Consider the following 14,402-nt stretch of genomic DNA (forward strand, 5'->3'; position numbering starts at 1 on the left):
AGGAGTGTTCCAATGCAGTTCAGGTACCCTGAAAGTCTTTTGAGCTCTATCCTCTCCTTCCCTTTTTTTCTTCTGACAGGCCCAGGGGGTTGGGAACATGCCCAGGGCACACTGGGAACCAGCACAACCTACTTCTGATTCCCAGCTGTGGTGCTGGGTAGCCTTCACACTGTCTGCGGGTGGCAGGCACTCTTGGCTCTCTGTAGAATGATGCTTTGTTTTCACAAAAGATCCAGGGCCCTGAATTGAGCTGGCACCAGTGAACCTGGTACTCTTGCCCAAGTCACATGCCCTGTTTTTCTGAAGCTCTGGCCTCTCAGTGGACTCCAAGTCTCCGAGGTGACAGAGTTTGGGGGAATTTGGAGCCAGCTCCAAATTTCAAATACCAGGGGTTGGTTCTGTGTGTTACACCAGGCAGAGCACAGAGGAGAAGGTCTAAGGATCTGTAGAGACAGTTTCTATGCCTCAGGTGTGAGTTCTTTAGGTCTGACCACAGGGCTGTGATGGGGTCAAGCCTAGAGACCACTCTGAGGGATTCAAGTTGGTGGCAGGTGATTGTGAGTCACCCCTTGTGAGTGTGAAGACTTCAGTTTCGGTCTTGACATCAGCAGTTCATGCTCTTAACCACTGAGTCACTTCTCCAAATGGAGAAAATAAAAATTCTTAAGTAGTGCTGGCTGGAAAGATGGCTCATGGGTTAAGAATAATACCACTGGTGTATATACAGGCCTGGTGGTACATGCTGTTTTCCCAGCACTGGGGAGGCAAAGACAAACAGATCTCTGTGAGTTTGAGGCCAGCCAGAGGTATATACATGAGATTTTATCTTAAAAAAGAAAAGAAGAGTGTATACTGCTCTTGCAGTTCCCAGCACACACATCAGGCAGTTCACAGTTGCCCACAATTCATTCCAGCTGCAGGGAATCCAGTGCCCTCTTCTGGACTCTCAGGCACCTGCATTCATGTGCACATTCTTACACACAGGACTCATTTAAAAAAAATAAAATAAAAATAAAATAAATAAAATGGCTTAGTGGGTTAAGTGCTTGCTTCTCAAGCCGGAGCATCTAAGTTTAATCCTCAGAAGCCACCTTTTTAAAAAGGCAAATTTGGTGCTGTGTACTTATTTGCAAGCCCAGCACTGGGGAGGTGGAGACAGACAGATCCCTGGGACTCACTGGCCAGCCAGCCTAGCCCATCTGGTGAGTTCCAGGCCAGTGAAAGACCCTGCCTAAGAAACAAAAAACAAGCACACACACACACACACACACACACACACACACACACACACACACACACACAAAGAAGCTAGCTGAAGCCAGCACTCAGGGTACTAGAACATTGAATGATCAGTCAGTGATGAGGAGCAGTGGATGGAAGAGTGCCTAGCAACCCATAGCAACAGGCACAAGTGGTACCATTGGTTCTTGTGAAGAAATGATTCTACAAGAAGTATCACAGAGTCAGAGAATGCAGCCAATTCTTTTAGATTCCTCTAGATTAGGGAGGTGGGGAGGGTGGTATGAGGCAGGGAGAGAGCAGTGGTCAGGATGGCCCTCCAATCAAAATTCTGGGGTTCCTGGTCCAGAAGCCAAGTATCAGAGGGGCAGTCGGCATCTCGTCAGTGCAGCCTCAGATGTTCATGGTCAAGGTGATGAACTGGAAAGAGAGAGAGATGAGGGCTTGCCCTTCCAAGTCCGGTCTAGCACAGTAGTGGCCTCAGTTAGTTTATGTCACAAGTACTCTGCTGGTCGTTATTTGCATGTCTGACTCAACAGGAAACAATTTTTAAAAAATTTAAATGAAGCCAGGTGGTGGTGGCGCACGCCTTTAATATCAGCACCCCAGAGGCAGAGGCAGTGGATCTCTGTGAGTTTGAGGCCAGCCTGGTCTACAGAGGGAGTTCCAGGACAGCCAGGGCTGTTACATAGAGAAACCATGTTTGGGGGAAAATTTTTTAAATTAAAACAAATTTGGCAGGTGTGTTTTAATTTGTATAATATACATAACGCGTGCATGTGTGCAGACCAGAAGTTGATATCAGGAATTTTCCTTTCTGTCTTACATTTTGAGACAGGGTCTCTCACTGAACTTGGCCACACTGACCAATGAGCTCCAGAGATCCACCTGCCTCAGCCCTAGTGCTTGGATTACAGATACGTGCCACCAAACTCGGCTTTTTACATGGGTTGTGGGGGGTGGGCCCTGAAGTCAGGCCCTCAGTCGGTGTAGCTGGCGCTTTACACACTGTGCCATCTTCCCAGCCAGATGAAGCTTTTTTATAAAGGCTAAATGAACTTGCAGGACAGAGAGATGAAAATAGTTTTCTCTCTGTTGAAGGGGACAGTCTCACAGAGACATCCTGGGCAGGGTAATGTGAGTTGTGCTCACTTTTTGGTAACCCCCCACTCCAGCCCTTTTTCAGAGAAAGGCGACCCTCTGCCATAGTGGAGCTGAGGGAAAGAGAGGCAAGCTGACTGCTCAGGCTCTTTGTGAGAAAGCGAACTGCTATGGAAGCCCCCGGAAATGTCTCATCTCTCCCCTTCTTCCCACCAGGCTTGCTCACGTTTACATAGAATGTTCTGTTTCCTCACGTTCTTTCTTGGGCATAGCATGAACAGGTAGGCACTAGTGCATGAAGACACCCACAGCTCAAAGGATTACAGCATGCATCATACTAACTGCCAAGTGAACGGAAACACCAGCCTCTACACTGTGTAAGTGCCCACTGTGAGTGCTAGCCCTGCCTTGGGCATCCAATAAGAATTATAGAGCATTTGTACTCTGCTGGGTCCTGGCTGGGGTCTTCTTGGCCATACCTCATTTATGTTGAGATGGATGATGTCCTTGTTCTTCAAGCTGAGGGACCAGAACACCCCTGGTGGGAGAAAGGAAGCATCACATTGGAGACAAGCCCCTCGGCAGGTTTAAGTGTTCCTGGACCACTGGGAAGTCTGTGGGTAGCTGCTCCCTCTTGTGGAGATCAGATTCCCTGCCTGACAAGGTGGAGACCATTGAAAGAGCTTCAATGCCTGGCCTGAGTGATCTGAGAAGCAACTGTCTTCTCTGGACCGCAGGCTCCCACTCTAGAAGAGATACAGCCAAACCTTGATTAACAAGGAGGAGGAGGGGGGCTGTCCCAAAGCAGAAAAGAGAGAAGGGAGACTCCATAAATGCAGTTTAGACCTGTTTGGATGCCGAGCCTACCAAGCAATGGTGACAATGTCTGTCACTACACTGGACACTTCACTATGGATTGGGCAACCCATGATGGTGAAGGTTAGCTAAGAATTTTTCTAGGGGTGTAAAATGCATGGGAATTATAACACCACAAGAATTGGGACATGTTTGTTTGCAGCAGAAGGGACAGTGGATGAGTGAGCTGCCCTGGACACATTTGGCTGCCCTTCAGGGCTATTTGTAGGGGGACAGTGTGACAATGAACTACCTCTTAGGAGTACCTATACACATGCCTTCCCACTTTCTGGTATGGCGACCCTGCTTAAAATGACTGAGTCTGTGTCTAGGGCTTTTAGAAGGACAGCGGATGAGGGACAATGTTCTATGAGGGGACTTGATCCAAAATGGGACCTTTCCTCAGTAAGAGGCAGGAAACCTGCCCACTCACAGCCCTTCACAGCCTGTAGGTGTGTGATGAATGACAGCCACAGGACGTAGTTTGCGGTCACTCATATTCCACCTCTCAGTTGACAGGGCACAGTTATCTGTACAGACCCCGTGGTGGCTCTGTGTCCTAGATCTACCATATTTTCCCCAGGTTGTTTCTTATATACTCATAGATGGGGACTGGAGACCCTGAGCTGGGCACTCCATGCCCCAGGGGGTCCAAGGACACTCTCAGATCTCCTGTACACTTTTGGCTCTCCTGTACACTCTCGGCTCCCCTGCACACTCATGGCTCCCCTGCACACTCACGGCTTGCATTCTCCAGCCGCACCAGGCAGTTGAGGTAGTCATCAAAGTCCAACTGGAGGCTCTCGTCTGCATACCTGAGGATGATCAGCTGCAGGAGATGGCCACTCAGCTGAAAGCCTGCAGAGGGACAGGAGACTCAGGACCTTCCATGGCTGAGCTCCATGGTGAACCCACAGCTTTGGGGTCTCCCGGGCCACAAAAGTGAATCATTCAACCTACAAAGCCTGTGTGCATGTGTTCATATGGATATCCATGTGTGAGAGTATGGGTGAAGGCCAGAGGTCAATGGGAGCTGTAATTTCTCAGGGCCACTCCCCGCTCCCCTGCCTCATTTTTTGAAACAAGGCCTCTTACTGTTCTGGAACTTGCCAAGTAGGTTAGGCTAAGCTGGCTACCAAACTTCAGGAATCCTCCTGTCTCTGCCTCCCCAGTGCTAGGATTGTAAGTGCTTGTCACCACACTTGACTTGTCTTACATGGGTTCTGGGGATTGAACCCAGGTCCTTGTGCTAGTGTGTTCAGTACCTTGATGGCTGAGCCATCTCCCCAGTCCATTGGTATTTCTCAAGACCCTTAAAGATCCAGGGTGTTGTAGTTATTTCCTAAGGGTGCTGCTAGCCTCAATGAGGGGTGCTGTGTAGGGCCTCACTCCTCACATCATGCTAGAGAGAAGTGCCATGCACATTGGAGGTCAGGGTGGCCCTGGAGATGCCCTGGCTACCACAGGGCATGGCTCCACTTCTCTGGCCTTCCTTTTCCTCATTTGTCAGATAGTTTGGGTGAGTTGGGATTCCATCTGGGTCTGACTTTTATTGCTCTGCTTCCTAATCCATGCTTTTGGGAATGGTATTCATTCCCGCTGTAACTCTGGGTGTGTGCCTGTCCACATGTTCACAGGAGCCTTTGGGAGTCTACCAGGGGTCATCTTACTTATGCTTCTAGTTCCACCAGAGGTGAAGGCTGGTCAGGCTCACAACACTGTCTCTGGAGCATGTATACCATGCTTAGCCTCGTCCATTCCTAAACCCTGACTTCTGCATCCATACAACCAAAGAAGCAGGATGAGCAACTCTCCCCATGTCAACTGAGGACTGCAAAGACTTCGTTAAACCCCGTAGTTCCCTGCTCAGTCTATTCTGCCCAGGAGATGGAGTTGCAAGCCCCTAAGAGAATCAGGCACACACTTTGTTCTTCACAAAGAACCCAAGGTGTCATGCTATGTTGTGCCTTCTGCTACGGCCAGTTGCAAATGCCTGTTTATCACACAACAAGGCCCACAGACAGCCCTGTTCAGGCTTTTGTTGTTGATTCTTTTCCCTGTCTCTTCTCCCTTCCTTTGCTGTTCCTGTCATGTGTACAATTGACTGCCCCATCCATCCTCATCTCCTCTTTTTCCTTTATCATGTTCTTTCCAGTTTCATAATAGCTTGTACTTGCTCCCACTTAAAACAAACATGAAAATATCAGCTGGAACACACATATGACTGATGTTTCCTTACCTGCAGCTTTCAGTGCGGTCCGCAGCTCATAGGAAGACATGGTACCAGATTTGTCCACATCGAACTGGAGAAACAGGTTCTGGGGCCAGAGATAGAGCACTGATGTCAGAGCCCAGGAGCCTGTGACAGCTAGTAGCTGCCCAGGGATGATGGCTGCCTTCTAGCAAGGTTGGACTAGGACCTGTCTTTCTTTCTTTCTTTCTTTCTTTCTTTCTTTCTTTCTTTCTTTCTTCCTTTCCTTCTTTCTTCCTTCCTTCCTTCCTTCCTTCCTTCCTTCCTTCCTTCCTCCCTTCCTTCCTTCCTTCCTTCTCTTTTTCTTTGACAGAGTCTCATGCATCCCAGGCTAGCCTCCAAATCTCTATGTAGCAGAAAATGACCTTAAACTTCTGATCATTGTACATCCACTGCCTAAGTCTTAGGATTATAGATGTGCACCAACATGCCTAGTTTCATGTTGGGGATCAAATCCAGGGTTTCATGCATGCTAAGAAAACACACTGTCAACTTAGCTAGACCCCTAGCCCATAGGCTCTCTTTTCTTTTCCTTTCCTTTCCTTTCTTTTCTTTTCTCTCTTCTTCCTCCTCCTTCTTGCTTTGTTTTTTAGAGACAGGGTTTCTCTGAGTAGCTCTCGTTGTCTTGGAACTCATTTTGTAGACCAGACTGGCCTCAAACTCAGAGATCTGCCTGTCTGCCTCTGCCTCCTGAGTGCTGTGATTAAGACATGTACCACCCCCCGCCCAGCTGGGCCCTGTCTTCTTCAGGGCAGTGCTGGGGAGTTAGGGTCTCACATGGCAGCCTCTACTCCCAGACACAGGTCCTCTTTCTCCTCCTTTTGTTTGGAATGGAAACACTGTGGCACCTCTGAAAGCATCAGGTGTGCTGTGGTCCCTTGACTCCCCTCCCAACACTGTTCTTAGCCTGTCACTGAGGTCTTTGCCCTGCTCTATTGGGGTCTGGACCAGATCACATACCATCCAGTGCTTTAGCTTGTCCCAGAATACCCGGAACTCTTCAAACTCCAGCTTTCCATTGCCACTGGTCTGGCCACATGGGCTAAGGGGCTTTCAACTCGGGATCCCTGTGGGAACCCAGCTCTGGGTTCTCAGGAAGAGGCCAGAGCTGTGTGGCATGAGTAACAGAGTTGGGGCCCTGGGGGAGTAACCTTAGTGATGGAAACAGGAACCTCTGAAGAGGGCAGAGGGCCGGTGAGATGGGGTGAGCCCCCGAATATTTACAATACAGGAAAGTAGACCTATTATCCCCTTGGGGGAGACCCCCAGGTCCCTTCAGAAGCCTTTTCCCCACTGCATTGTCTGACCCTCTTGACTCTGACCCAACCCTAGGGAGGTTGGCAAGGCCTCCTGTTTTTAGAGCTGTGGTTCTTGTCCCAGAAGAGTGAGCGCCACAGGCCACTGTTGCTCAGAGGGACCAGTGCACTTGCTGGAAAGGATACGTCCATCAGAGAGATGATGTTTCTGCAGGACAGCAGGCTCAGCTTCTTGAACTTGAGGGCTGTTTCTGCAATCACATGGGAAGCTTCGTGATCAATGACCCTTACGAGACAACCATACCCTCCCTTCTTCTGAGAGCCCTTTGGTGTAGGTGGATCAGGCTCTCTGAGACAATGATGTGGACACTGTCTTAGGACGTTGAGGGTAGGGCTGGACTCCTGGAAGAAAAGTCTGCAATGTGTGCAGCAGGGTGGGGGACGGGTGTTGTCCCGCATTTACTTTAGCGTCCTAAGATTTTTACCATCTGTCTGTCTATTAAAGATTTGTTTTCTTTTAATTTGTGTATGTGTGGGTTTGTCTGTGTATGTGTATGCACAGGTGCCTGTGGAGGCCAGAAGAAGGCATCAGATGCCCCGGAGCTGGAGTTACAAGAGATTATGAGCAGCCTAACTCTAGTGCTGGGAACCCAACTCTGGTCATCGGCAAGAGCAGCTCTTAATCATGAACCATCTCTCCAGCCCAATCACCATCCTGTTTACAATTGCAAACATTCTTTAGAAATTATATAAATGGCCAGCAAGGAATATTAACATGAATTAACTGCAACCACACCATTTTTCACTGTTTCCCAAGGGCACTTGAATGACCAGCTCAGAAAAGTTCAATGGGTGGGATTTACAATTGCTAAAGAGATGAATGTGGTGGTGTATGCAGGTAAGCCCCACACTAAGGAGGCAGAGGTGGGAGAATCAGAGAATTCCAGGTCAGTCATGGTCTATGTGAGACCTGGGTTTTTTTTTTTTTTTTTTTTTTTTTTTTTTTTTTTTTTTTTTTTGTTGTTTGTTTGTTTGTTTGTTTTTTCAAGACAGGGTTTCTCTGTGTAGTCTTGGTGCCTGTCTTGGATCTCACTCTGTAGACCAGGCTGGCCTCGAACTCACAGAGATCCACCCGGCTTTGCCTCCCAGGTGCTGGGATTAAAGATGTGTGCCACCACCGCTCAGCTGAGACCTGGTTTTAAACAAACAAACAAACAAACAAACAAACAATAAACTCCCAAATTGCTGAAGAAATTTGATATTTATACATAGCTGGTAAAACCTCAAAAACAGTGTGGTAACTGGGTGTACCACGTGCCTTTAATTCTAGCATGCAAGAGTCTGGGGCTGGAGGAATGTAAATTTGAGGCCAGGCCTAGGCATTTAGCCAGATCCTATTTCAAAAAAATAAAAATAAAAACAAGGGCTAGGGAGATAATTCAGGCAGTGGAGCAGGAAGATCTAAGTTCAAGTCTCCAGAACCCACATAAAAAAGCCAGAAGCACTGGCATGCGCTTGTAACCCCAGAATTGGGGAGGTGGGAACCTAGAGGCTCATAGGCTGGCCAGACTGGTTTACTTGGTGAGTCCCAGGTCAATGAGAGACTCTGTCTGAACAAATAAAAATAGCAGGAGCCAGATCTGAGGTTGTCCTCTGGCTCTCCATGTGGTTACACACCCATACATGTGAACACACCACACACACACACACACACACACACACACACACACACACACACTCACCAGTATTCTAAGTGTAAGAGTCCAGTAACAAGCACATATTGTATGATTCTTTTATATAAATTGTCCAGAATAGCAAGTCTGAGAGAAAATAGACGAGAAGCTGTCAGGAGCTGGGGGAAGATGGGATAGGGAGTGACTGCTGAGGCAAAGAAAAAAAAAATGTCCTGGAATGGACTTTGTATATACACATGTGCAAACAAAGACACATATACACTTGTGAAAACACATACATGCACACACAAATGCACACACAGCACAGATAACACATGTATATGTGTATACACACACACACACACACACACACACACACACACACACACACGCCTGTACACATGCACAGTACAGACAACCCAGACATATAACACACGTGCACAGCACCAACAACACACACATGTACACATATGTACACACATTCACATCTGCAGAGCACAGACCACATACACGGTGACCATGGCTACTTGGTGTCAGGAGGTGTGATGATTTTTATCTTTGCCACTAGCAAAGTCTATAGAACACTCCACCAGAAGCCTGCGTCATTTTTGAATTTGGAAATAGTGAGAACAGTTTCTACAGTCTGCTCTCAGGTCAGCCATGGGGAGCAGGGCCCAGGCTCTAAGGAGCAGAGCTTGGGAGAGCCTTGACTGCATGGCCACTCTTCCTGTCCAGGGAGCCCCTGTCCCTGTGGGAACTGACACTTACTCTTTTGCAGAACAGCATTTAAAACATATTCAAGCTCCTCAGCCGACACCTCCATGTCCTGTGGAGTAGAGACAATTGTTCTTTATGGTCCTTAGCAATTTGACTTGGCTCCTTGGAGGGAACGGCCCTGAGGCCACTGTGCTGGGAGCTGAGTTCACTTCCAAGGTAGCTGCAAACCACTGGTTTTTCAGAGAAGGACCGACTGTCCCAGGACAGACAGGAAGACTCCAGGAGGGTAAGGCATGCTGCCCATTCCCCGGAACATGCAAGATTCTCAGAGAAGGCTTCAAAAGCTGCCAGGTACTTTAAAGAGTCTGAAGGTATTTGGAGAGCTAGCTGGTCCTCATACCTCCTCACAGGAGTACCCAGAGAACTGGGAACATTTCATGTACTTGGGTCTCATCTGCTATTCAGGACAGAAGACCTAGGGCACAGTTCACTGATTAATATAAAACCTCTAGGGGTAAATGTTGGAATCCTCAGTGTCAGAAAGTCACTAACCCCAGTATCTGCAAAGCAGAAGCTGGTGAGAGGTACACTCAGGTGTTACCAGAACCATAGAACGGGGGCCCTAAGTTCTTGGATGCCCTGGCATTTGAAAGAAAATTTCATTGTAGTGTGTGATGTATGGGTGTACATGTATGTGTGTGGAGGTCAGTGTGTGTGTGTGTGTGTGTGTGTGTGTGTGTGTGTGTGTGTGTGATGTATGAGTGTGGAGGTCAGAGGACAACTTTGTGGGGCTGGTTCTTTCCTGCTGCTTTTACCTGGGTTCTGGGGATCAGATTCAGGTCATCAGGCCTTCTTCTTGCCAGATCTTTCTTAGTTTTTTCAGACAAAGTCTCACTCTGTGAGGCCCAGGTTAGCCTGAAAATCTTCCTGCCTCAGCTTCCCTGGTGCTTTCGTGACAGGCACGAGTCATCACATTTGGCCACCTGTGTGGTTTTTATGCACACGGAGGTCTGGCTAGCTCCACAATACGCCTGGGTGCTGGATTAACTCATGTGAACATAGCCACTGTTGACATTATTTTAACATATGCCAGTCGGCTCTGCCACTGAAGCTTCCTGGCCTGGGGAGTGGGTCTTTGGGATTTCAGCTCTGGTAAGAAAGTAAATTGCAGTACATGGCTACCCCGGCCAGGGGAAATAGGCACGGAGCTACACACCCAGGGACCCCAGTGGAGGAAGAGCAGGACAGGACCTGAGCAGGGAGCGCTTCACTCTCGGGCTTTTTATTTGTAGTTGTTAATGAAGGTCCAGTGAATTCTCCTGCCTTGGTTCCCTACTTCCTTCCAAATGCTGCACCTCTCCCTCGGTGACTTCTGTCCCTGCCTCATGCACCTGCGCCGGGGCTCACGGCTATCATGATGTGGGACCAGTCCATCACCTCTGGAATCCTTGAGAGATTGTTTGACCCTGGGACTTTGTCCCCCTCACCTCCTATCATCCTCAGCCCAGATCTGGAGAGGGGTGTCTGCATATGGCTTTGTTTCTCCACCAGAAACCAAGTGTGGTGTTTCTGCCCCTCTGCCCTGCCCCATTTGTGTAAGTTCTGCAAAGCAGCCAGCAGGTGTTGTCCTCTAAGTGTGACATCACTTCCCCCCCCCCACTGTCTCTTTCCATCTAGGAGCCCCAAGCAGAAGAAGGGAACAAGGTAATACAGTCACCAGTGTCTGACATGAGCTAACCCATCAGGCTCCTTCTATTATGGTCTTCAATAAGGCAGTAACCAGCAGTGGTGAGCTAGGTGAGGTTTCATCTCATTCCCCAGAACTACCAGCGCTCCCCCAAAGGAAGCTGAGCAGAGATGGGAATGAGGTGGAAGGCCAAGGACAGGAAATGGGCCCTAACCCTAACCTTAATCCAATCCCTGACCTATCACTAGTTAGCAGAAGTGCATTGATTTGACACTGTCAGCAAGCTGGTACTCAGGCTCCCAGGGGCCAGAGTTGGCTTTACTTTGCAACAAGCCTAGCAGGGCTTGGGAAGGTGCTGTTGACAAGTTCATTATCACAGTCCTCTGCTGGGAACCCAGAGCAGGCGCCTGGCCAGGGTGGGAGAAGAGGTAGGAGGGGACCAAGGCAGCTGCATCCTACCTCACCAGCGATTCGCTGGAACAGGCACCGGAACTGCCGTTCCTCCTCCGTTTCCTCCTCCTGTGGAGCTGGCTTTGGGGGCTGAAAGAACCACATGAGGTTGTGTGAAGGACAGAGCGGGGAGGGGGGGGGGCTCACAGAAGAGAAACCTGACACGTGCTTTCCCACACAAACAGCAAAAAGAAGAGCCCCACACTGGAGACTATGCTATCCCTGAAGGAAAAGCCAGTAGAGCTCTTCCCTAGCATGTGGGAGGCCCTGGGTTCAACCCCAACACAACAAAAGAAAAGAACAGGAGCCGGGCGGTGGTGGCGCAAGCCTTTAATCCCAGCACTCAGGAGGCAGAGCCAGGTGGATCTCGGTGAGTTTGAGGCCAGCCTGGGCTACCAGGTGAGTTCCAGGAAAGGCGCAAAGCTACACAGAGAAACCTTGTCTCAAAAAACCAAAAAGAAAAAGAAAAAGAAAAAAAAGAAAAGAACAGGAAGCACACAGCACAGAACATACAGAACACGCTGGTCAGCATCAAGCTGCTCAGAGACTTTTCACATGGGAGTTAGAGAGGGGTACTTCCCAGTCATATGGCCAGAGCTGTCACGTCAGGTTCATCCTACATCTCCTGATTTCTCAAAGCTAGATAAACAACTTGGCTTCATCTCAGGAACATGAAGTTCCAGCTTGAATGGCGTCATTTCAGTTGGCCAGAGTAGGAGCTCTGTATTCACGGAGGGCTCTTTAAGTTTCGCTTAATGTGAACAAGAAGGCTAAGGGTGTCTGGGCATGACTGGTAGGTTGGCACAGGGCAGCCATGCTCCAGCCTCATGCCCTGATCTATTATCTCTCTTGATAGTCACCTTCCAAGAGTCTGTCACCAGCATCCAGAGCAGGCAAATGGCTCAGTACATTTTGGGTGTTTAGCTGTTCTGTAGATTTTGGTCCATTTATAAACTGCCCCTAGGGGGCAGCACAGAGCAGCAGACTAAAGCGGGTGGAGATTCCGACTGTTTCAGAAGCATTTAGCATGTCTTCCTCCACCCCTCATATCGCCAACATTTATTATACAGCTTTGGATTTCCCAATGACACTTTGATTCAAGCGTATTATGTTCTTTATTGATTCCTCCATTAGCCTCTCCTGCTCTCCCTGCTGGAGCCCTTCTTTCTGGTTAGCCTTCCTACCTTCAGACGTATACATGACACATAGACATATGCACATGTGTAGATAGATCTTAAGCACATCTTAAGGATCTCACAGCTCCTCACAGTGAGTCCTGCATTCTCCAAATCAACCAGCCTCATTCTTCTTCTCTTCTTCTTCCCCTCTCTTTCCCTCCCTCCCTTCCTCCCTCCCTCCCTCCCTCCCTCCCTCCCTTCCTTCCTTCCTTCCTTCCTTCCTTCCTTCCTTCCTTCTTTTATCTTTCTTTTTGTGTGTGTATATTTTGAGATGGGCCTTATATATCCCAGGCAGGTCTTAAGTTCACCCAGTAGCCAAGACTGGCCTTAAATTCCTGACCTTCCTGCCCCTACCTCCAAAGTGCTGAAGTCACAAGTGTGCTCCACCTTAGTTATCTTCTTAAATAAAGTAAGTCTGATGTCATTTCACTCATTTCCTTCACATCTAGCAAGAGGCCTCTCAGGGGAAACCCAAAGAAAGATGGTACTCGAGAGAACTTAATTCCGGGTACCCACCTGGCCCCTGCCCAGGCCCTTGGGCTGTGAGGGATGAGAAACAAAAGCCCTGACCTCCAGGTTAGAACCAGCCAGGGCACTTCCCTCTCTGCAAGCAGCCAGCTCCTGAATTTGATTTTTAAGAGGAACTGTGGTTTCAGAGACAAGTTCTAGAACCTTCAGCTGAACCCCATCCTCCCCAGCCACACGAGAGGACTCACCTCAGGAAGATCAATGTCTATGTTCTCATCCAGGTCCCTGCAGTTACAGAAAGCACACCATCTTAGTTGTGGGCATGCATCCTATGAGACTAGAGCTGTGAAAAGGTCCTGGCCTGTCAGAGCCCTCTTGTTCAGTGCTGTTTGCTTCTCATGGGGTTGGCAACCCCTCCCTGCACCAGTATCCCATCCCCAGCCTTTCAATCTTGCCCAGTGTGCCAGAGAGAAGGAGACTGGCATGATCCTGACTCAAACAGCTTGCAATCCTCAGCTCATGAAAGCAAATACTATGCACCCCCTGCTTTCCAGATGCACTCCAAAGAGGGCTCTCGAGGTGATCTGCAGAACAGTGACTCCTCCAAAAGTCCTAAAGCTCTGCCTCCAGAGGAGACAGACATGGTCAGAGACCAGCCACTCAGCCTGCTCAGCACTATTCCTTCTTGGGTTGGGTCCTGAACTGCACAGAAAGGAGAAAGCTTGCTGAGTAGCAGCATTCATCTCTCTGCTTCTTGACTGCACATGCAGTGTGAGCTGCTGCTTCAAGCTCCTCTGCCTTGACTCCCCCACTAACATGGAATGCACCTAGAACTGTGAACTGAAAATAAAACCTTCAGTTGCTCTTGCCAGGGCACTTCATCACAGCAATAGGAGGGGAGCCCTGAACAGATATGACATTATCCCCCCAGAAATGCTGAAGGTTAGGACCTTCCCTGGAAGCCGCACCAACCGACAGAACTTGCTATATCCCCTCGGATGAGAACACAGTGCTGGCTTGGGCCCTGCATCATAGTGGGACCATCAGGGCTGCTATGGGGTATAAAGCAGAGGCTTAGGACTGGTGTCATCTGGCTCTGCTCTGTACTGGCCACTCACAGGATATGGTCACCTTGGGCTTTTATATAGGTGTTATGTGGGAGTGGATGCTGAGAAACCCACCCTTGGCTTGTATCAGCTTCCAGGAGAACACTGAAGAAAAATGTGGAGACTTCATTTATTCTATTTGGCCAAGGAAAAGGATTGTGCCTTTGTCCTCCACTGAGAATTCCATCCGGGGCCCCCTCATTACACATTGCCAGTCCCATTCTACATTACTATACAGAAGGTAGACTAGAGTGGTGAGCCCACAGCCATCTCTCTTGACATATCTGTGCATGTTGGTCCCTTTGGGGCTGTATCTAGGTCAGCGGTTCTCAATCTTTCTAATGCTGTGACCCTTTAATACAGTTCCTCATGTTGTGGTAACCTCCAATCATAAAATTCTCTTCCTTGTTACTTTGTAACT

General features: G+C 48.8%; 1 protein-coding gene across 1 annotated transcript in view; it reads right to left on the reverse strand.

The window, feature by feature from the left end:
- Window positions 1–1,422: 1,422 nt before the first annotated feature.
- The window catches only part of Capn9 (calpain 9), a 34,587-nt gene continuing 21,607 nt past the window's right edge, over window positions 1,423–14,402 (reverse strand). Inside the window, exons 14-22 of the mRNA XM_036188887.1 lie at window positions 13,124–13,160; window positions 11,239–11,319; window positions 9,144–9,201; window positions 6,889–6,953; window positions 6,407–6,475; window positions 5,435–5,513; window positions 3,937–4,053; window positions 2,820–2,878; window positions 1,423–1,659 (exon numbers count right to left, since the gene is read on the reverse strand). Of these exons, the coding sequence (XP_036044780.1) occupies window positions 1,633–1,659; window positions 2,820–2,878; window positions 3,937–4,053; window positions 5,435–5,513; window positions 6,407–6,475; window positions 6,889–6,953; window positions 9,144–9,201; window positions 11,239–11,319; window positions 13,124–13,160 (592 nt within the window). The 3' untranslated portion in view covers window positions 1,423–1,632. The remainder of the gene's footprint in view (window positions 1,660–2,819; window positions 2,879–3,936; window positions 4,054–5,434; window positions 5,514–6,406; window positions 6,476–6,888; window positions 6,954–9,143; window positions 9,202–11,238; window positions 11,320–13,123; window positions 13,161–14,402) is intronic.

The sequence above is a fragment of the Onychomys torridus genome, chromosome 5, assembly GCF_903995425.1.
Source record: "Onychomys torridus chromosome 5, mOncTor1.1, whole genome shotgun sequence".
Taxonomy (NCBI): Eukaryota; Metazoa; Chordata; class Mammalia; order Rodentia; family Cricetidae; genus Onychomys; species Onychomys torridus.